Raw genomic sequence first — 17,412 nt, forward strand, 5'->3', positions numbered from 1 at the left:
GGGTCGGGATGCAGGGAACTGGGACCAGGCACTGAAGTGAAACCGAGAAGGGATTAAAGCCCCTGCCAGTGCAGGGCTGTCAGGCAAGGTCCCCTCCAGGGTCCATCAATGATGAGAACCAAAATAAAGTCTCCAAGATCGCCTTCTTTTGAGATAGAGTCTCACTCTGTTTCCTGAGGCTGAGGCAGGCGCACTTTGCCTACATTGCAAACCCCACCTCCTGGTTCAGCCAGCCTTCAAAATTCCCAAGTTCCTACAGCTGGGACTACAGGCAGCACCACCACCCAGCTAATTTTTGTATTTTTAGTAGAGACGGGGTTTCACCATATTGGCCAGGCTGGCCTCGAACTCCTGACCTCGTGATCCGCCCGCCTTGGCCTTCCAAAGTGCTGGGATTACAGGCGTGAGCCACCGCTCCCGGCCTTGAATGTACATTTTAAATATACCACGAGTTCACCACTAAGGCTCAGAAAATACAAGTGGCCTCTCGGGTCTCTATACCTCCGGAGAAAAAATGTCTTCTTTTCTTCTATTTTATCCCCATAACAGTGAATGAACCAAAGAGAACCCGAAGGCGGTGGGAACCCAGCGCAGTCTCACCCGGCCCCATGCAAGCCGCTTCTCAGCAGCGGCAGCCAAATTCTAACGAGGCTTAGCAACCGTTACCTTGACAACGCAATCCTATCACGCAACACGGAGCGTGGCGCCCCTCTGCATCCCAGAAGGCACCGCGCTGTCTCTAAGCCTTCCGCCCCTCTCCGTCCCAGCATGCAACGCGGTCACAGTCAATGCCTCGTTATCAGGGTGATTACAGGAATGCCTGTATATCCACGTTTGTTTTAACACTTAAAGTGTTTGTAACCATTGTGAACGGGAAAGATCTGGAAAGAGTGGTCTCAGTGATTTTTTTCAGACTATAGTTTTAAATCTCGAGGAGGAAATCCCCATCTTTCCCTGGACTTTTACAGGCATCTCATTGGGCAGCCGCGCACACCGACAGCGTGGGGTGGGGAGAGTCCTCGGGGTCCTTGGCACGGCACGTGCGGGAGGAAGTGGAGCTGTCTGTAGGCGCTGCCCTAGTCGGCTCCTCAACGTTTAGCGATGGGAGGCCTTGAGAAGAAGAAGGTGAGTGGGAAAGACGGTGGGAATTCTCGAGGGGTGGGATCTGGGGGCGGCAGAGCATGGGGTCGGCTCTTTTCCCGAGCTCCATCTCTCATGGAGACTGGAAAGACGGGATCAACGCGGCAGTAGTCAGCTGCGAGAAGGGGTCCGAGGATGGGCAAGGATGGCAGTACTCGTTTAGTGAAATCCAAGAACGAACTCCAGAGTTCTTTCTGTGGAGAGGGCTGTGAGAGAGAGTTGAACTTACCAAGCGTAGCTTCATTCCAAAAGCAGGCCGAGCCGTGGGACCACTATTTATCGAAAGGGTGATAAACATTACGTAGTGTTCACCGTTACTGCCCGTCACATTATTTGGTTAATGTTGTCTTGGAAGTTCTCTTCGAGGCATAACATTTCGACTGAAATGGGAAAGATCAGAACGTCTTGGATGGGTTGTGGGGCATGGTAGTGCTTAACGAGCAAGCCTGACAAGGGAAACCAAATGCCAAGATCAGTAGGCAGGAAAGGCTTGCTGTGTGTAAGGAGTTGGAAGGACATCAGGATGTAAACCAAGAAAAGAATGGCATCTGATAAGATTGGGGTTGGACAAGTACTGTATCGTGCAAGGCCTGTAAGCTTGGATTTTATTCTAAGTGCAGTAGAAATAGTGTAGAGCTTGAATTTTATTCTGTGTGCAGTAGGAATCGAAGGAGTAACACGATTAGAGTTTTTCAGGGAGTTCTTGTGGCTGTATGGAGAATCGGCTCAGTGACATGAAAAGACTGGGAAGGGAATGGGAATGAGGAATATATAGTTGGCTTAAGTGTTTCTTTCAGAGTGAAAGTTTCTATTGCCAGTATTTTTAACCCAACACACTACATTGAGTGTCCAGTGCTAGCCCCATCGGAACTGCAAAGATACAAGATGGGAAACCTGCCCTTGAGTTGCAGATGTAGATATGTAACAAAATCGTTACAGTTTTTAAAAGCTGGGTTTCAGAACCAGAATCAACAAAGATGATTCTTTGTTGTGGAAAGGATTGTCTTGTGTGTAGTAGGATATTTGGCGACATCCCTGATCCTCCACCTGTTGGATGCCAGTAGCACCCAGCAACTAAAAATGTCTCCAAACATTGCTGAATTGTCCTTCTCCCAGCACATACCCAGGGAGTATCCCATTGAGAACCATTTATTCCCTTAACATTACAAGGATAAGCATGGTGTCAGAGATAAGTGTGGCATAAGGCAATGGAAAATGCTGTAAATGAAAACTCAACTTCTTAAGGCAGTCTGAAACTCATCTTTATACCTCCAGGACTTAGCATGGGCTTGATACCCAATAGACAATTAATACATGTGTAAAGGAAAGAATGAATGAAGGGTATGTTTCATGACTATGATGTTATTAGTAAACATACCCCTGGGAGACGAACAGGTTTGTCTCTTTAGAGCTGAACCTAGCCAAAGAGGCCCCTGCTGTCTTAGCCCAGAGGAAGATCTTGTTTGGAAAAGACATGCTTGTTAGCTTGCAGGGTATTTGTTACAGTGCACTGCTCATCTCTATCTAGGGATGCAGAAGTGTGATGGATGCAGAAGTGTGAGGAATACAGAAATGTGGGTGTGAGGCAGCGTCTTAGCACCACAGGCATCCAAATGGTTACACAAGACAATATGCTTCTTGGGGGCAGGTAGAGACCAGGCTTTTTGTCTTTATTGCCTTCATAGCATCTAGCTTAATGCTTTGACCATGATAGAGGACATGTTATTGTCTGTTGAATGAATGAATGAGGAAGGGGAGAAGCTGTGTGGCTTAGAGCATACTTTTTCAGCCAGGGTAATACCACCCTCAAGGGAACAAAATTGGTTGAGGGGCAGTATCTTAGCTATTACAGTGGTTGTGGCCCCCCAAGGACCACATTACGTAAACAGACCTGCAGTATATCTCTGGTATTAACATTTTATGAGGCATGGGGAAGAAAGGGTGATGGGTGAGGGAGGAAGGGGGTGTCTAATAAGTCTCCTGGTAGTGGTGAAGAGATTATAATGAGGAAGAAAAGGAGGGAAAAAGATTAGGAACACTGGCTTAGCTGTTAGGCATTCAGGCACCGGACTCAGACCTGAGTTTGAATCCCAGCCCCAACTCTTAAAACGCTGTGTGCTTGGCTGGGCGCGGTGGCTCAAGCCTGTAATCCCAGCACTTTGGGAGGCCGAGACGGGCGGATCACGAGGTCAGGAGATCGAGACCATCCTGGCTAACATGGTGAAACCCCGTCTCTACTACAAAATACAAAAAAACCCTAGCCGAGTGAGGTGGCGGGCGCCTGTAGTCCCAGCTACTCAGGAGGCTGAGACAGGAGAATGGCGTAAGCCCAGGAGGCGGAGCTTGCAGTGAGCTGATATCCGGCCACTGCACTCCAGCCTGGGCTACAGAGCGAGACTCCGTCTCAAAAAAGGAAAAAAAAAAAAAAGCTGTGTGCTTTTTAAGAGTTGCATAGGTTATTTTACGAGCCCGTTTTCTCCTTTGTGAAATGGGGGTTCTGACAGCACCTACATCACAGGGTTATGGGAATTAAATGAAATGTGTGAAAATCACTAATTGTAATGGCCAACATTTAGAGCTAGTGCTAAGCACTTGGCACAGCACCCTATCCATAGCAGCCTCGCAGCCCTCAGCATCGTGTATGTGTTCCCTGTGCTGGCAGCTGCAAGGACGGTACAGGAGAGCTCATCCAGGCAGGTCAGCTCCTTCCCTGCAGTGTTTCCTCTCCTTGATTCATCTCAGCCACTTATCCAGAGTGATAGTTGCCTGTGGAACTAGGCATGCCCAGAGTTTGATGTCGGTCACTACAATCATTGCTAACGGAGAATTGCTTTTTTTTCCTCTCCCAGTATGAACGAGGCTCGGCCACCAACTACATCACCCGGAACAAAGCCCGGAAGAAGCTCCAGCTGAGCTTGGCTGACTTTAGGTGAGCTTGGAGAGAAGAGGAATATAGAGGGACCGCGGGAAGCCCAGGCAGTGAATTGCACATTGAAAACTCAGCTGTATCCCTGTCTTACCTGAGTTGCCATACCCGTTCTGGAATTCTAGTATTCCTTCTCTTTCTCACCTTTCCTTTCTTTAGTGAGTTGTGTTTGCTAGGTGTGGTCCAAGGGAAAATGGAGGAGAACTGAACTGGATCGTCAGGATGGGCTAGCTGGGCTGGGCTGGGTCCCTGCCATCCATCCCCTCCCGTCTGGCAGAAGAGACCCCTGATCCTGCAGCTAGGGGTTCTCATTCCTCATAGAGTCAAAATAGTGAAGTCTTTCACTATGGCCTGTGGGCCCTGGCCTCTGTGGCTCACCTGGCCCACTTTTTTTTTTTTCTTCCAGAGACGGAGTCTCGCTCTGTTGGCCAGGCTGGAGTGCATTGGCATGATCTCGCTCACTGCAACCTCCACCCCCAGGTTCAAGCGATTCTCCTGCCTCAGCCTTCCTAGTAGCTAGGATTATAGGCGCCGGCAACCATGCCTGGCTAATGTTTGTATTTTTTTTAGTAGAGACAGGGTTTCATCATGTTGGCCAGGCTGGTCTCCAATTCATGACCTCAGGTGATCTGCCTGCCTCAGCCTTCCAAAGTGCTGGGATTACAGATGTGAGCCATCACACCTGGCCACCTGGTCCACTTTTATTTTTATTCCTTCAAACACACCAGCTCTTTCCAGCCTTCTGGACTTTGTCCCTCTTGTTAGAATGCTTCTCTCCTTGTTAGGATGCTTCTCTCCTTGTTAGGATACTTCTCTTCTTGTTAGGATGCTTCTCTCCTTGTTAGGATGCTTCTCTCCTTGTTAGGAGCTTCTCTCCTTGTTAGGATGCTTCTCTCCTTTTTGTGGCTAAAATGCCCATATCTCAGCAAGTCCTTTCTTAACTCCCCTAGAGACTCTCAAGTCTGCGTTTTTGTTTTATGACTGTGATTGTGAGACTCGTGTACTAGGATGTGAGCTGTCTAAGGGCAGGGACCCCATGTTCCCTGTTTACCGTTGTTTTCCAGGCCCAGCTGTGGCCAGTGCTCCCCACCTTTACCCACATAACTGACATAACAAATGGCCTCTGTCTTCCAGGCGGTTGTGCATTCTGAAGGGTATTTATCCCCATGAACCCAAACACAAGAAGAAGGTTAACAAGGGTTCTACAGCAGCCCGAACGTTTTACCTTATCAAAGACATCAGGTTTCTCCTCCATGAACCCATTGTCAACAAGTTCCGGGAATACAAGGTGAGGTCTGGGCTCTAGAGTCTGTCAGGTTCTCATCGCAGCTCTGTGACCCACTAACTAACTGTGACCTTGGGCAGATTGCCTACCCTCCCTGGGTAAGCCTATACAGAGAGCAGCGTGAGCCTCAACAGAAGTACTTGGAGGGAAGAGGTCGTTTAATTTTAGGACCTGGCCCCAAAACAGGCTTCCGTTGCATTTTTCTGGGTGGCTCAGTGCCACACACAGATCCACAGCTTGTTTCATGCTGATATAGTCTGGTGTTGGGAACGGAGGCCAGCCTTTCTCATCCTGTCAGTGGCAGGTCACTTGGCTTCTGTTCTCAGTTGAAAAATGGAGCTGCTGGCCGGGCGAGGTGGCTCAAGCCTGTAATCCCAGCACTTTGGGAGGCTGAGACGGGCGGATCACGAGGTCAGGAGATCGAGACCATCCTGGCTAACACGGTGAAACCCCGTCTCTACTAAAAAAAAATACAAAAAACTAGCCGGGCAAGGTGGCGGGCGCCTGTAGTCCCAGCTACTCGGGAGGCAGAGGCAGGAGAATGGCGTAAACCCTGGAGGCGGAGCTTGCAGTGAGCTGAGATCCGGCCACTCCACTCCAGCCTGGGCAACAGAGCGAGACTCCGTCTCAAAAAAAGAAAGAAAAATGGAGCTGCTTTGCTGTGCCGTCCTCCCATGTAAACATGTGGAGTTGGGACATCTGTGCATTGTCAAAAAGGGTGCCTGGTCTAGCTCTGCTTGTTAACACACCAGGCTTGGTGCTCCTTGGAGTTGGCTCTTTTGCATATCCTGGGCAGAGGGGTCGGTGACACAGGCACACAGCCATGGCCAGCTTCAAGGGGCATGAGAGTCCTTCTGCCCTGCGTTTCCATCTTCCATAGAAGTTGTCCAGGAGTTCTGAGCCTCAGCATCAGTGGTCTTTTCCTTTCCTTCAGGTGTTTGTCCGGAAGCTCCGGAAGGCCTATGGGAAGAGCGAGTGGAACACTGTAGAGCGTCTAAAGGACAATAAGCCCAACTACAAACTTGACCACATCATCAAGGAACGGTGAGCCAGGCTGTCCTCGGGACACCGCAGTTTCTTCATTTACTGCTGGTCTCTGCCCTAGCACCAGGGATTCAGCAGGGAACAAGACTAAGACCCAGCTCAAAGAGCTTGAAGGACACAGACCAAAAACCAAGCTAGCAAATTTCTAGAATGATTACTAGGTCTGTAGTTACAGGGCTGTCAGACGGGGCTCTGAGGGGAGACGTCTGAGCCAGCCAGCGGAAGCACAGGCCAAGCAGAGGCCGTGGCAAGTGCAAAGGCCCTGTGGTGGGAGAGCCCCAGCGCTCCTTGGCTGCACGGCGGGTACCTGGTAAGACCTGGGAAGCACGGCTAGACGCTTCTGGTCTGAACTGTTCCTTGCCCAGCCTTCTCAGATGTCCCCCTCATTCACTGACTAAATCAGCAAATTTTGTTTCGTGTGTTTTTTGAGAAAGTCTTGCTCTGTTGCCCAGCCTGGAGTGCAGTGGGGGGATCTCGGCTCACTGCAACCTCCACCTCCCAGGTTCAAACAATTCACCTGCCTCAGCCTCCTGAGTAGCTGGGATTACAGGCACCACCACCACGCCTGGCTTATTTTTGTGTTTTTAGTAGAGACTGGGTTTCACCATGTTGGCCGGGCTGACCTTACGTGATCTACCCACCTCGGCCTCTCAAAGTGCTGGGATTACAGGTGTGAGTCACCACATCCAGCCTAAATCAGCAATTCTTAATCAGGGGTGATCTTGCTTTTCCAGTGGGCATTTGGCAATGTCTGGAGACTCTTTTGGCTGTCACAACTTGGATGGATGTGCTATTGGTATCAAGTGGAGAGAGGCCAGTGATGCCACTAAATGTGCTATAGTAGTCCCCTACAACATAGTGTAGTCTGACCCGAATGTCAGTAGTGGTAAAGTTCAGAAGCCCTGGGCTGGTGAATGTCTGTCATCTCTGGGGGCTGATGGCCCAGGAACACTGAGCTCCAGGATGGCTGGGGTTGGCTTCATCCAGCCTGGCTGTGGGCTGTCACAGGAAGAGCCCTGGCCTAGGAGCTAGACAGCTGGTGTTCCCATCCCAACTGTGTGGCACATGCGCTGGGTGGCCAGAGGGTATTTCTTAACCCGAGTAGGTCCCCATCTCCATAAGAAATGATGGCAGTTTCTGTCCTGCCTGTGACACACAGTGTTCGGTGAAATAAACGAAAAAAAGCCACACACAAAAAGCAAGTGCCTGGATTCATACACACACACCAAGTGTGACGGTGTGGTTGTGGTGATCTCATTTTCCACCATCCCCAGCTCCTTAGCTAAAGCCAGAGCTTAAGAAAGAAAAGCAGTTGGCCCGGAAATGCTCGTGCTGTTTCTACAGAAAGCCTGGGTTGTTGGTTTTGTCTGTGAGGTGGAGAGTTAGGAAACTACAAGGCACCAGAGAGGGCCAATTGAGGCTACCACCTCTGCACCAAGAAACCAGACAGCTATCCTGCTGCCTCATGAGAGGTCTCTGCAGGCCTTTCTTCCATCTTGGCATGGGTTTGAAGACCTGGCAGACTTCTGACTCGTAGCAGTGAGTGATGCCATCTGGGGCTGGAAGGACCTTGGCAGTGTCTGGTCTCATGGATTTTGGAGTCTTTTTTGAAATAGCAGAACCCATTCTCTCTCTCTCTCTTTTTTTTTTTTTTTTAACTGCACCCCTCCCGCTGCCCTGCCCAACCCCCAGCCAGAACCCATACTTCGAAAGGAAGCTGCTTCTCCTTGAAGACTGGGCACTTGGAAAAAAGAAAATAGAAAAAGTAACAAAAATGATTTTTAAAAAGGTAGCTTCCTGGAAGGCAGTTTGGATGCCAGCGTCTCTGGCAGCTGCTCTGGCTGCGGGAGAGAAGCTTGAAGCTCTGTCCGTCCACTTGGGCCCAAGGCGTTTCTAGGGAGCTGCAAGAGCCCAGTTGTAAATGAAGAGTCTGGGTCACAGCTTGGACCAGGACTGGAATCCAGGTGTCATTGCTTGTGGTTCTGTGTCTTCTCTGTGACCCATGCCTCTGTCCCTCAACAGGGCAGCCACACAGTGCCCGGGGTGGCTCCTCCTTGTTGGCTTTGTCATTTACCACAAGATTCCCCGAAACACATTCTGCTCTGGCTCTTCCTGGCCCCAATTCCCTGGGTCTTATTGGTTCTGCCAACTAGACAGGTCCAAGGGGTGAGGGGCATGGAAGATAGAACCTACGCTGGCGACCTGTGGCCAGGCCCAGACATAAGTGCTGCCTAGGGGAAGCAGCCCCCACCCCGCTCCCTTCTCCACTAGGGCAGCTTCGGTTTCACATTTTCCATCTTGGACCTCTCTATAGAGTGTCCGTGCACTAAAGGTTCACCTTCAAAGACAGCCCTGGAGGCCCTGACTCCGTCTACCTTCATGCACCACAAAATACGTACGTGGGTCAAGGCTGGGTCTTTGGTGAGCAGTGGATGTCTTGAGGATCCCCATCAGGACTTCTCTGGTCCTCAGAGCCTAGTGGGCACGTCCTGGTTAAGTGGTTCCTCCCAAGGACTGTGGTCAGATGTGGGGAAGCTGCTCCTGCCAGGTCAGGAGGTGGCAGTGATGAGGCCTGGCTTGAGGAATGGGGCATCTGGGGTGGGGTAAGGAGATCAGGGCCCCCCTTGGCACCCAGGCTGAACAGGCCCCACGTGCTGCCCCACTGGCCGTGCAGGTACCCCACATTCATCGATGCCCTGCGGGACCTGGACGATGCCCTCTCCATGTGCTTCCTCTTTTCCACCTTCCCACGGACTGGCAAGTGCCACGTGCAGACCATTCAGCTGTGCCGCCGGCTCACTGTGGAGTTCATGCACTACATTATTGCCGCCCGTGCCCTGCGCAAGGTGAGCCTGGGACCGTCCGGCGGGCACCCCACCCCACGCCCTCTCCTGCCCCCCATGGTCTTCACCCAGCTGTCTCCTCTCCCACAGGTCTTCCTGTCCATCAAAGGCATTTACTACCAGGCCGAGGTGCTGGGGCAGCCCATCGTGTGGATCACTCCCTATGCCTTCTCCCATGACGTGAGTGTGCCTGTCGGGAAGGGAGGGGTGCTGCCTCCTAGACAGATACAGGTGTGGAGGAAGGGGGATTTTGCTGTTCATGGAGTCTAGCAAGTGCTGGGTTCCCAACTGTTGACGATGGGTGAGGTGGGGCAGAACAAGATGGGGAATGTGCCACACAGCATCCTCATTAAGAGCAGGAACCTAAGCTAGTCCTGTGGCAGCACCTGGCAGCTGCGTGCCCTTGGACGTGTTCCTTTCACCTCTCTGTGCCGCAGTTAACAGTGTCTACGTCCTTAGCAGTGCCTGGTGCTTGGCCTTTTAGGGGCCGAGTGAACAGTGAGAACAGCTACCAGGGTCATACCCGGCCTGCACGTCCAGCACCACATGGGGACAGTGGCAGAGCCCTGCCCTCAAACCTACTGGGGTCCTTGTCCCTGCTTTGCTGCCAATAACTGCCAGACCTTGGCCAAGTGGCCTTGCCTCCCTCCTCTGCTTCCCCCTTCCCGCCTGTCTGCCCCACAGGACTCGAGGACTGGGAGAGAAGGGGAACAGTGAGCACAGGAGAAGCACTTAGCATGTGGCACTGTTTCCTATACATATTGTTCTCTCTTTCTTTTAAAATAGAGATAGGGTCTCACTACATTGCCCAGACTGGTCTTGAACTCCTGAGCTTAAGCAGTCCTTCCATCTCAGCCTCCCAAAGTGCTAGGATTATAGGCGTGAGCCGCAGAACCCAGCCTTTTTCTTTATCCATTTGAAATCCTGGGAATTGTTGGCAGGGATCCACTGAGAGAAACCCTGGTTTTGCCCCCTCGTGGAGGCATCATTAGCTTCTAGTGCCCCCCAGGTGGTGGGGCCAGGCTCTCCTGCCTCCCTGTGCTGGTAGCCTGCATTTAGCCCACCTTGCTTGATCATTGAGTGGGAACTGGTGCCTTCAGTGGAGAGCAGCCGCTGCCGGTCCAGTTAGCACAGTGGCTCTGCTGTCCAGATTATCAGGGGCTCCGGGGGAGCTGGGGCTCTAGGTGCTCTGGACTGTTCCTTACGATCCTTTGTGGGTGGGGTTGCAAAGGCTGGAACCTACCCTAACTGGCTGCCTGGTGGTGAGGCTGTGGCCTGTTTGCTGGTGAGAGGCGGGCTTGGCCCTCAGCAGTCCCTGTTCCCACCCCCCGTGGGGCACGCATGGGTGGCCCTTCCTTCTTCCCCTCCGCAGCCCTCTCTCCTCTTCCTTCCTTCCTGCCTTCCTCTTGGGCCTTCCATCTCTCTGACGTCCTGCCCCCATGCTACTCAGACTGCTCTTTGTGTGTCCTCCCTGCTGGTGAACAGGGCCCTGGGGCAGGCTGGCCTCCACACAGCTGGCCCTGGGGGAAGGGAGCCAGCCACCCATTCCCCTTTCCTCCCCGGCCAGTTCACAGCCGTTGCTTCCTCTCAGCGGATGGGGAGGACTGGCACTAGGTCGTAGCGGAGCCCAGTTGTGCCCCTCCTGTGAGCAGCCAGGGTTGGGTTCATAGCTGTGGAAGTCAGGCTGGTTGTAGGGGCGGGGGCTCCCTGCTCAGTGCTGGGCTGTGGGAAATGTGGTTGGTCCCCAGATGTGCCTGTCAGGGGCCCTCACAGATTCTCATGGAAGGATGGAGGTGTGAGTGGGGGGACAGGCAGGACTTCCCTTGGCCCTGTGTGCTTTCACAGCACAGGTCACTGTCTGGCAGCAGAATAGCAGAACAGCTGAGAGTCATGGGCACACCCGGCACCCATGGTGATCACTACTGATTTTCATGTTGCTGGGAACATGCTGCCGCGTCCTGGGAGCCAGCTGGGATGGCGTGGCCTCCATGGTTTTAGGGGGCAGAACCGCTCAAGAGTTGCGGTGCTTCTGTCTGGGCCTAGTTCTTTGCCCTGTTTTGCCCTGTTAACTGCTCCAGGGCGAAGATGAGCCTTCTGTGTCCCCTGTTGCTGGGATGACAGCTCTTTGCCTTTGCCCTGAGCAGTAAGTAGTTTGTCTGCTGGCCATTTCCCAAGAGCTGCCTGGGGGCTGAGCCAGGCCAGCTGCCAGCCTACCCCAGCCCTTTGGGTCATGGCTCTGGACCCGGCTTGGGCCCAAGGAGGTGTCACTCAATTCTGAGTGTCCATCCCGAGGTTCAGAGGTGGGACTCAGTGGGCAGCCTGAGCCCCATTCATCCCCCGCCCCCGCTGAGCCTGGCCTTCCCAAGGCACCTTAGTCAGCTAAGGTTTTGCCAGCCCTTCTGGGCTAGGGACAGCGCTGGGAGCACCGCCCTCCTGGTGCCCACACGCTAGCCCAGCAGCAGACATGCAGCAAAGATTGTGGGCTAGGTGATGCAGAAGGCAGGAGCTCCGGCCGGGTCAGAAAGTGGTGTCTCCAAGTCTGAGCTAGACCTGAAGGGAGTGGGAGAACTGGCGCAGGGAGGGGAGGACCAGCCAGTCCTGGGAGCAGTGGGGACCAGGGTCCCTTTTCTTACTCTTTTATGGGGGTCTGGCACTGACTTCCAGGATGGCTCTAACCCTTGGGACCCCTATCCAGAGCCTCACTTGTGGCTGGGAACACTTGTGGCCAGAACGCCCCTGGGTGGGAAGATCCGTGCCACCCCTTCCCTAGGGCAGTGCCTTCCTGAGGAGCTTGGGGTCCTCGGGTAGGTCAGACGCCCTCCACTCTGTGGTTGTCTGTCCCTCCTTTGCCCCCATCCCTGCGCCCACACTGCTCATGCACCTCTTGTGTTCCTCAGCACCCGACAGACGTGGACTACAGGGTCATGGCCACCTTCACCGAGTTCTACACCACACTGCTGGGCTTCGTCAACTTCCGCCTCTACCAGTTGCTCAACCTGCACTACCCCCCGAAGGTAGGACGCCAGCCCAGTGCCTTCTGCTCGCGGTGCAGGGGCCGCAGCCCTTCTCTGTCCACACAGAGGCAAGGGGCTGTGGCTGTCCTCTGCCCCTGACCTTCCCCTTGCCTACTAGCTCGAGGGGCAGGCCCAAGCAGAGGCAAAGGCCAGTGAAGGCACCTACGCGTTGGACTCCGAGAGCTCTATGGAGGTGAGAGGCTCCAGCAGCGTCACCTGGCATCTCCCAAGGGCGTGGTCTCTGTCCCCAACACCTCTGGGGGTCTGGGTCAGGGTGGGGGTGGTTGTGGCTAGGTGGGTGGTCTCGGCCTGCCCTTGGAACCCACACCTGCTGATGCCCAGGACTGTCACTGCTGCCTCTCCCCACCCTGGCCCCATGCCCGCATGAGGTCCCCCACTGCAAGCAGCCCCTTCTCTCCTGTAGAAACTGGCAGCCCTCAGTGCCAGCCTGGCCCGCGTGGTGGTGCCTGCCACAGAGGAGGAGGCCGAGGTGGATGAGTTTCCCACCGACGGGGTGAGCACTGCACTGCCTTCTGGCAGGAGGACTGGGAGGGGTCGTGTGGGGGGGTTCCCAGCTTAGGGACATTTGCATCCTATAAATTAGGTGTTATTTGACGGTCAAAGCAACTGAGCAGAAGAACGGGCTGAATTGTCATCAGAGTTTACATAGGAGGCAACAGAGTTCAGGAGTGGGGCCTTGGAGTTTCCTTTGAAGGCAGGATCCAGGATCTAGAAGGAAGCTGGAGTGGGCGTTATCTCCAGCGTTGGCCCTCCAGTGGAGGTGGGCAGCCCTGGTGGTGCGAAGCCTAGCCTCTTTTTCAACAGGAGATGTCAGCGCAGGAGGAAGACCGCAGGAAGGAGCTGGAGGCACAGGAGAAGCACAAGAAGCTTTTTGAAGGCCTGAAGTTCTTCCTGAACCGAGAGGTGCCCCGTGAGGCCCTGGCCTTCATCATCAGGTAGGGAGGCTCAAGGGCCCTCTGACAGCACTGGTTCGGCCATGCTCTGGTCTGGGTCCTGCCCTGGTGTCCATCAGTAACATTGGGATGGTGTCAGTTTCTACTTCTTATGAAAGAGTGTGTGGAAAGTGCTCGGCACTGCACTGAGCACATAGGAAGCACTCAGCAGAGGGCGGGACTACCGTCATTTTATTACCAGCTTAGCACAGAAGGATGAGCAGTGGGCAGATCTCTGCTGAGCCAGGATTGGAGGATCCTGGGGTGAGGAGGGGGCAACTGTGCCCTAAGAGGGTGAGTTTTTGGACTGGGTGGCCAGCAGATCCCAGGGAGCTGAGTCCCAGGACAGGCAGTTCATGTCTGTGTACCCGTGTGGGCTCTCCCTGTCCCTGTAGGAGTTTTGGGGGGGAAGTGTCCTGGGACAAGTCTTTGTGCATCGGGGCCACCTATGACGTCACAGACTCCCGCATCACCCACCAGATTGTCGACCGGCCTGGGCAGCAGACCTCAGTCATTGGCAGGTAGGTCCCCAATCTGATTATCTGGATTTCTGCGTGTCCCATCTCAAAGGCCCTGCGATGCAGCAGGACCCTGGGTTGCCCTCCGTGACTTCGTTTTTGCCTGCCACTCTGCACCAGGTGCTACGTGCAGCCCCAGTGGGTGTTTGACTCGGTGAACGCCAGGCTCCTCCTCCCCGTGGCAGAGTACTTCCCTGGGGTGCAGCTGCCCCCACACCTTTCACCCTTTGTGACCGAGAGGGAAGGAGATTACGTCCCACCTGAGAAACTGAAGCTGCTGGCTCTGCAGCGGGGAGAGGACCCAGGTGAGCAGGATGGGACTGGGCTGGCCTTGGCCCCTGGGCCCACACTGGCTGTTTCCCTTGGCTGCCAAGGTGGAAAGCTCCAGGGAACAGGCAGTAGGAGCAGAAAGCCCTTTGAAGCCACCTGTGGAGTAAGGCTTTGGAGAAGGGACATCTGCCTCCTGGGGTCAGGTGTTATTTGACGTTCAGGATAACTGAGCAGAAGAACGTGCTGCGTTGTCATCAGAGTTTACATTGGAGGCAACAGAGCTCAGGACTAGGGGCCTTGGAATTTCCTCTGATGGCAGCTGGGCCGTGGGGAGGTGCCAGAGAGGGCCACAATTGGGACAGCCCTGAACTGCCCATGGCTAAAGACAGCAGGGTCAGAGAGGATGGGGCCTGGGCCTGTTGTCATCCTGCCAAAGAGACAGCAGGTTCCCATGGCATTCAGAGGTCATTGGCTGTCTCTAGGAAACCTGAATGAGTCAGAAGAGGAGGAGGAAGAGGACGACGACAACGAAGGTGATGGTGATGAAGAGGGAAAAGAGGAGGAGGAGGAGGAGGAAGATGCAGAGGCTGGTTCAGAAAAGGAGGAAGAGGCCCGGCTGGCAGCCCTGGAGGAGCAGAGGATGGAGGGGAAGGTAGGGGGAGCTGCACTGCGAGCTCAGCCTGGGAAGCAGCCCTGCTTGGTGCCTGCCCTGGCCTAGAAGGGCAGGAGCCAGAGACTGTGGAGGTTGGGGGAACCTGCCCTCACAAGCACCCTCCTTGTGTCCCCAGAAGCCCAGGGTGATGGCAGGCACCTTGAAACTGGAGGATAAACAGCGGCTGGCCCAGGAGGAGGAGAGTGAGGCCAAGCGCCTGGCCATTATGATGATGAAGAAGCGGGAGAAGTACCTGTACCAGAAGATCATGTTTGGCAAGAGGCGAAAAATCCGAGAGGTGAGTTCCTGCCACCCAGTTGAGACCCAAGTGTGGCTACCAGACCCAACTGCACAGGTGAATGTATGTGGCCTGGGGCCCTCCTCTAGGCAGACTGAGGCTCTCCTAGCCTTTTCCTGAGGTTGCCTGCCTGGCCCAGCCTAGCCTTTGGGGCCCCCGACCCAGGCCAGTGTAGGCATCTTTGGTACTGCCAGCTCCGGCCCGGGCTTTCCTTAGGGCTTCTGTCCCACCCTGCATCCAGCTTCCTGAGTCTGCTGGGGTCTGCGAACAGAGCCTTCCTGGTGTACTCAGGGACTGTGGGGGACTTTTGTTAAACTTCTATCTGTTTTGTATTTTCTTGTTCATAAAGCCATATATGCTAATTAAAAATACAAACTCATGCACCCTGGAACCCTGCGATGAGTGATGCAGAAGTGGCTTACAGCCCTGCCCGTGGAGTAGAGCAGCCTGTAATAACAGCGCCCAGGTTTCTCTTGTGCCCATAATGACCCGTCTTTGGGAGGTCATGCTATAGATTGTTTTGAGGTATAATTTGTTTTTTGAGACAGAGTCTTCCTCATCACCCCGGCTAGAGTGCAGTGGAGCGTTGGGATTAGAGGCATGAGCCACTGTACCCAGCCTGAGGTGTAATTTTCATTTAACCGTAATATGGACTTCTCATCCAATACCTGGCCTGTCCCCTGTGGTGGGATTCGATTGTTCTCCAGTTTCAGTCATTCTCAGAAAACATCCCTGAGCATGTGTCTGCCCTCCTCTGAATGATTCTGCAGGCTAAATTCTTAGAAGCATAATTATTGCAGTTTTGAAATCGTTATTGTCAAATGGGGCTCGGCGTAGTGGCTCACGCCTGTAATCCCAGCACTCTGGGATACCGAGACAGGAGGATCAGTTCAGGCCAGGAGTTCAAGACCAGCCTTGGCAACATATTGAGACCCTGTCTCTACCAAAAAAAAAAAAAAAGAGGCTACGCATGGTGGTGCACACCAGTAGTCAATCCCAGCTACTCTGGAGGCTGAAGTGGGAGGATTGTTTGAGCCTAGTAGTTTGAGGCTGCAGTGAGCTATGATCATGCCACTGCACTCCAGGCTGCGCAACAGAGAAAGACCCTGTCTCTTTAAAAAAAAAATTAAAAATATATTGTCAGGTGACCCAAGAAAGAAGGTTCTTCCTGTTGTACCCCTTTCTACCAGCTCCTGGTGAAGGTGCCAGTGGTGTCTGCTTTCCAGGCGGAGTAGGGAAATGGGACTGTTGCCAAGGCTCCTTCCAACTGTGGGAGTTTAGGATTCTCTTATCTCGAGATTTGTGGGCGCGTGAAATAATGTCGTCAAAGCAAGGCTAGGGCATGTTTTCTCACCGTGAAGTGGGTCAGGTAGATCTTTTTCCTATGGGAATTTGTGACCTTTTCTGGAAGCTCTTCTTTTAAGGGATATAGCTTTGAGTTCGGTGCCCCACACCCTCCCCTCTCCACACATCTCAGCCTGACCTTTGCCTTCCCCCTCACAGGCCAACAAGCTGGCGGAGAAGCGGAAAGCCCACGATGAGGCGATGAGGTCTGAGAAGAAGGCCAAGAAAGCAAGGCCGGAGTGAGTGCCTGCGGCCCCTCACAGGGCTGAGACCAGCCCCTAGCAGCTGGATGTGGCAGAGGCAGGCCAGAGGACCTAAGTGTGATGGACCAGAGTCGCTTTTCTTCTCCTCCTCCTTTCTCCAGCCAGCCCTGACCCCTCATGCTCTCTGGCTGGGCTGGTGGGCAGCCCTGGCCTCCCTTGGATGGAGCTGCCCTGCTGGTGCCTAGGCAGAGAAGAGGCATCTGTGCCCAGCCTGATTCTCTGCTTCCAGGAGCCAGTGACATGAGGTGCAGGGGCCCACCCAGCCCCCTGTCTACTGCCCCCACTCATCCTGGCTTTCCACAGCCCCCTCCCACACAGTTGGACCCGTGATTCTCAGGGTGTTGTGATGGGGTGAGGGTGGGGGGGGCATTTTTATTAAATGACTGGACTTTTGCGCCAATTGCATTCTGTGTCCATGAGCCTTCCTAGGGTTGGAGGAGGCCCACCTAGCACTCTGCTGCAGGCTGGGCCAGCCCTGGGCACCTCTTAGAGCTCTCTGGACCAGGTCCAGGGATGCCAGAAGGTAGACACAGAGGTTCTGGGTCTGGGCTTCACAGCCTGTCTGGCCTTGGTTCACATTCTAACCCAGGCACTTTCCCTCTGCACCTGCTTCCTCATGTGTCAGTTACCGGTAGAAATTCTGTTCTTTGAAAGGGATGTGTTGAGGGTTCTGTGATAACTTTATAGGCTCAGACCTTACAGACTCAGTAATGTCAGGTGTGTAGTAAGTACTTGGTAAACACCAACTGATTTACATTACTTCCTGCTGGAGTCAGCCCAGAAGGTAAAAGCCAGATCCGGAAGGATCTGTGGGCCTGCGGTGAGGTCCTGCCCTCAGCTTGCCTTGTGGGCATGTTGGCAG

At 53.8% G+C, this 17,412-nt stretch overlaps 1 protein-coding gene across 1 annotated transcript; it reads left to right on the top strand.

Annotated features, from left to right (window-relative positions):
* Window positions 1–993: 993 nt before the first annotated feature.
* On the top strand, window positions 994–16,955 carry PES1 (pescadillo ribosomal biogenesis factor 1). Its single transcript, XM_003905424.3, has 15 exons — window positions 994–1,125; window positions 3,990–4,069; window positions 5,201–5,354; window positions 6,286–6,395; window positions 9,070–9,241; window positions 9,329–9,418; window positions 12,136–12,252; window positions 12,371–12,445; window positions 12,677–12,766; window positions 13,078–13,208; window positions 13,601–13,726; window positions 13,844–14,028; window positions 14,476–14,645; window positions 14,782–14,943; window positions 16,447–16,955. Exons 1-15 carry the CDS (start codon window positions 1,102–1,104, stop codon window positions 16,528–16,530), a joined length of 1,770 nt encoding a protein of 589 aa, XP_003905473.1. The 5' UTR covers window positions 994–1,101; the 3' UTR covers window positions 16,531–16,955.
* The last annotated feature ends 457 nt before the right edge of the window (window positions 16,956–17,412 follow it).

This window comes from Papio anubis, chromosome 16 (assembly GCF_008728515.1).
Source record: "Papio anubis isolate 15944 chromosome 16, Panubis1.0, whole genome shotgun sequence".
Lineage (NCBI taxonomy): Eukaryota > Metazoa > Chordata > Mammalia > Primates > Cercopithecidae > Papio > Papio anubis.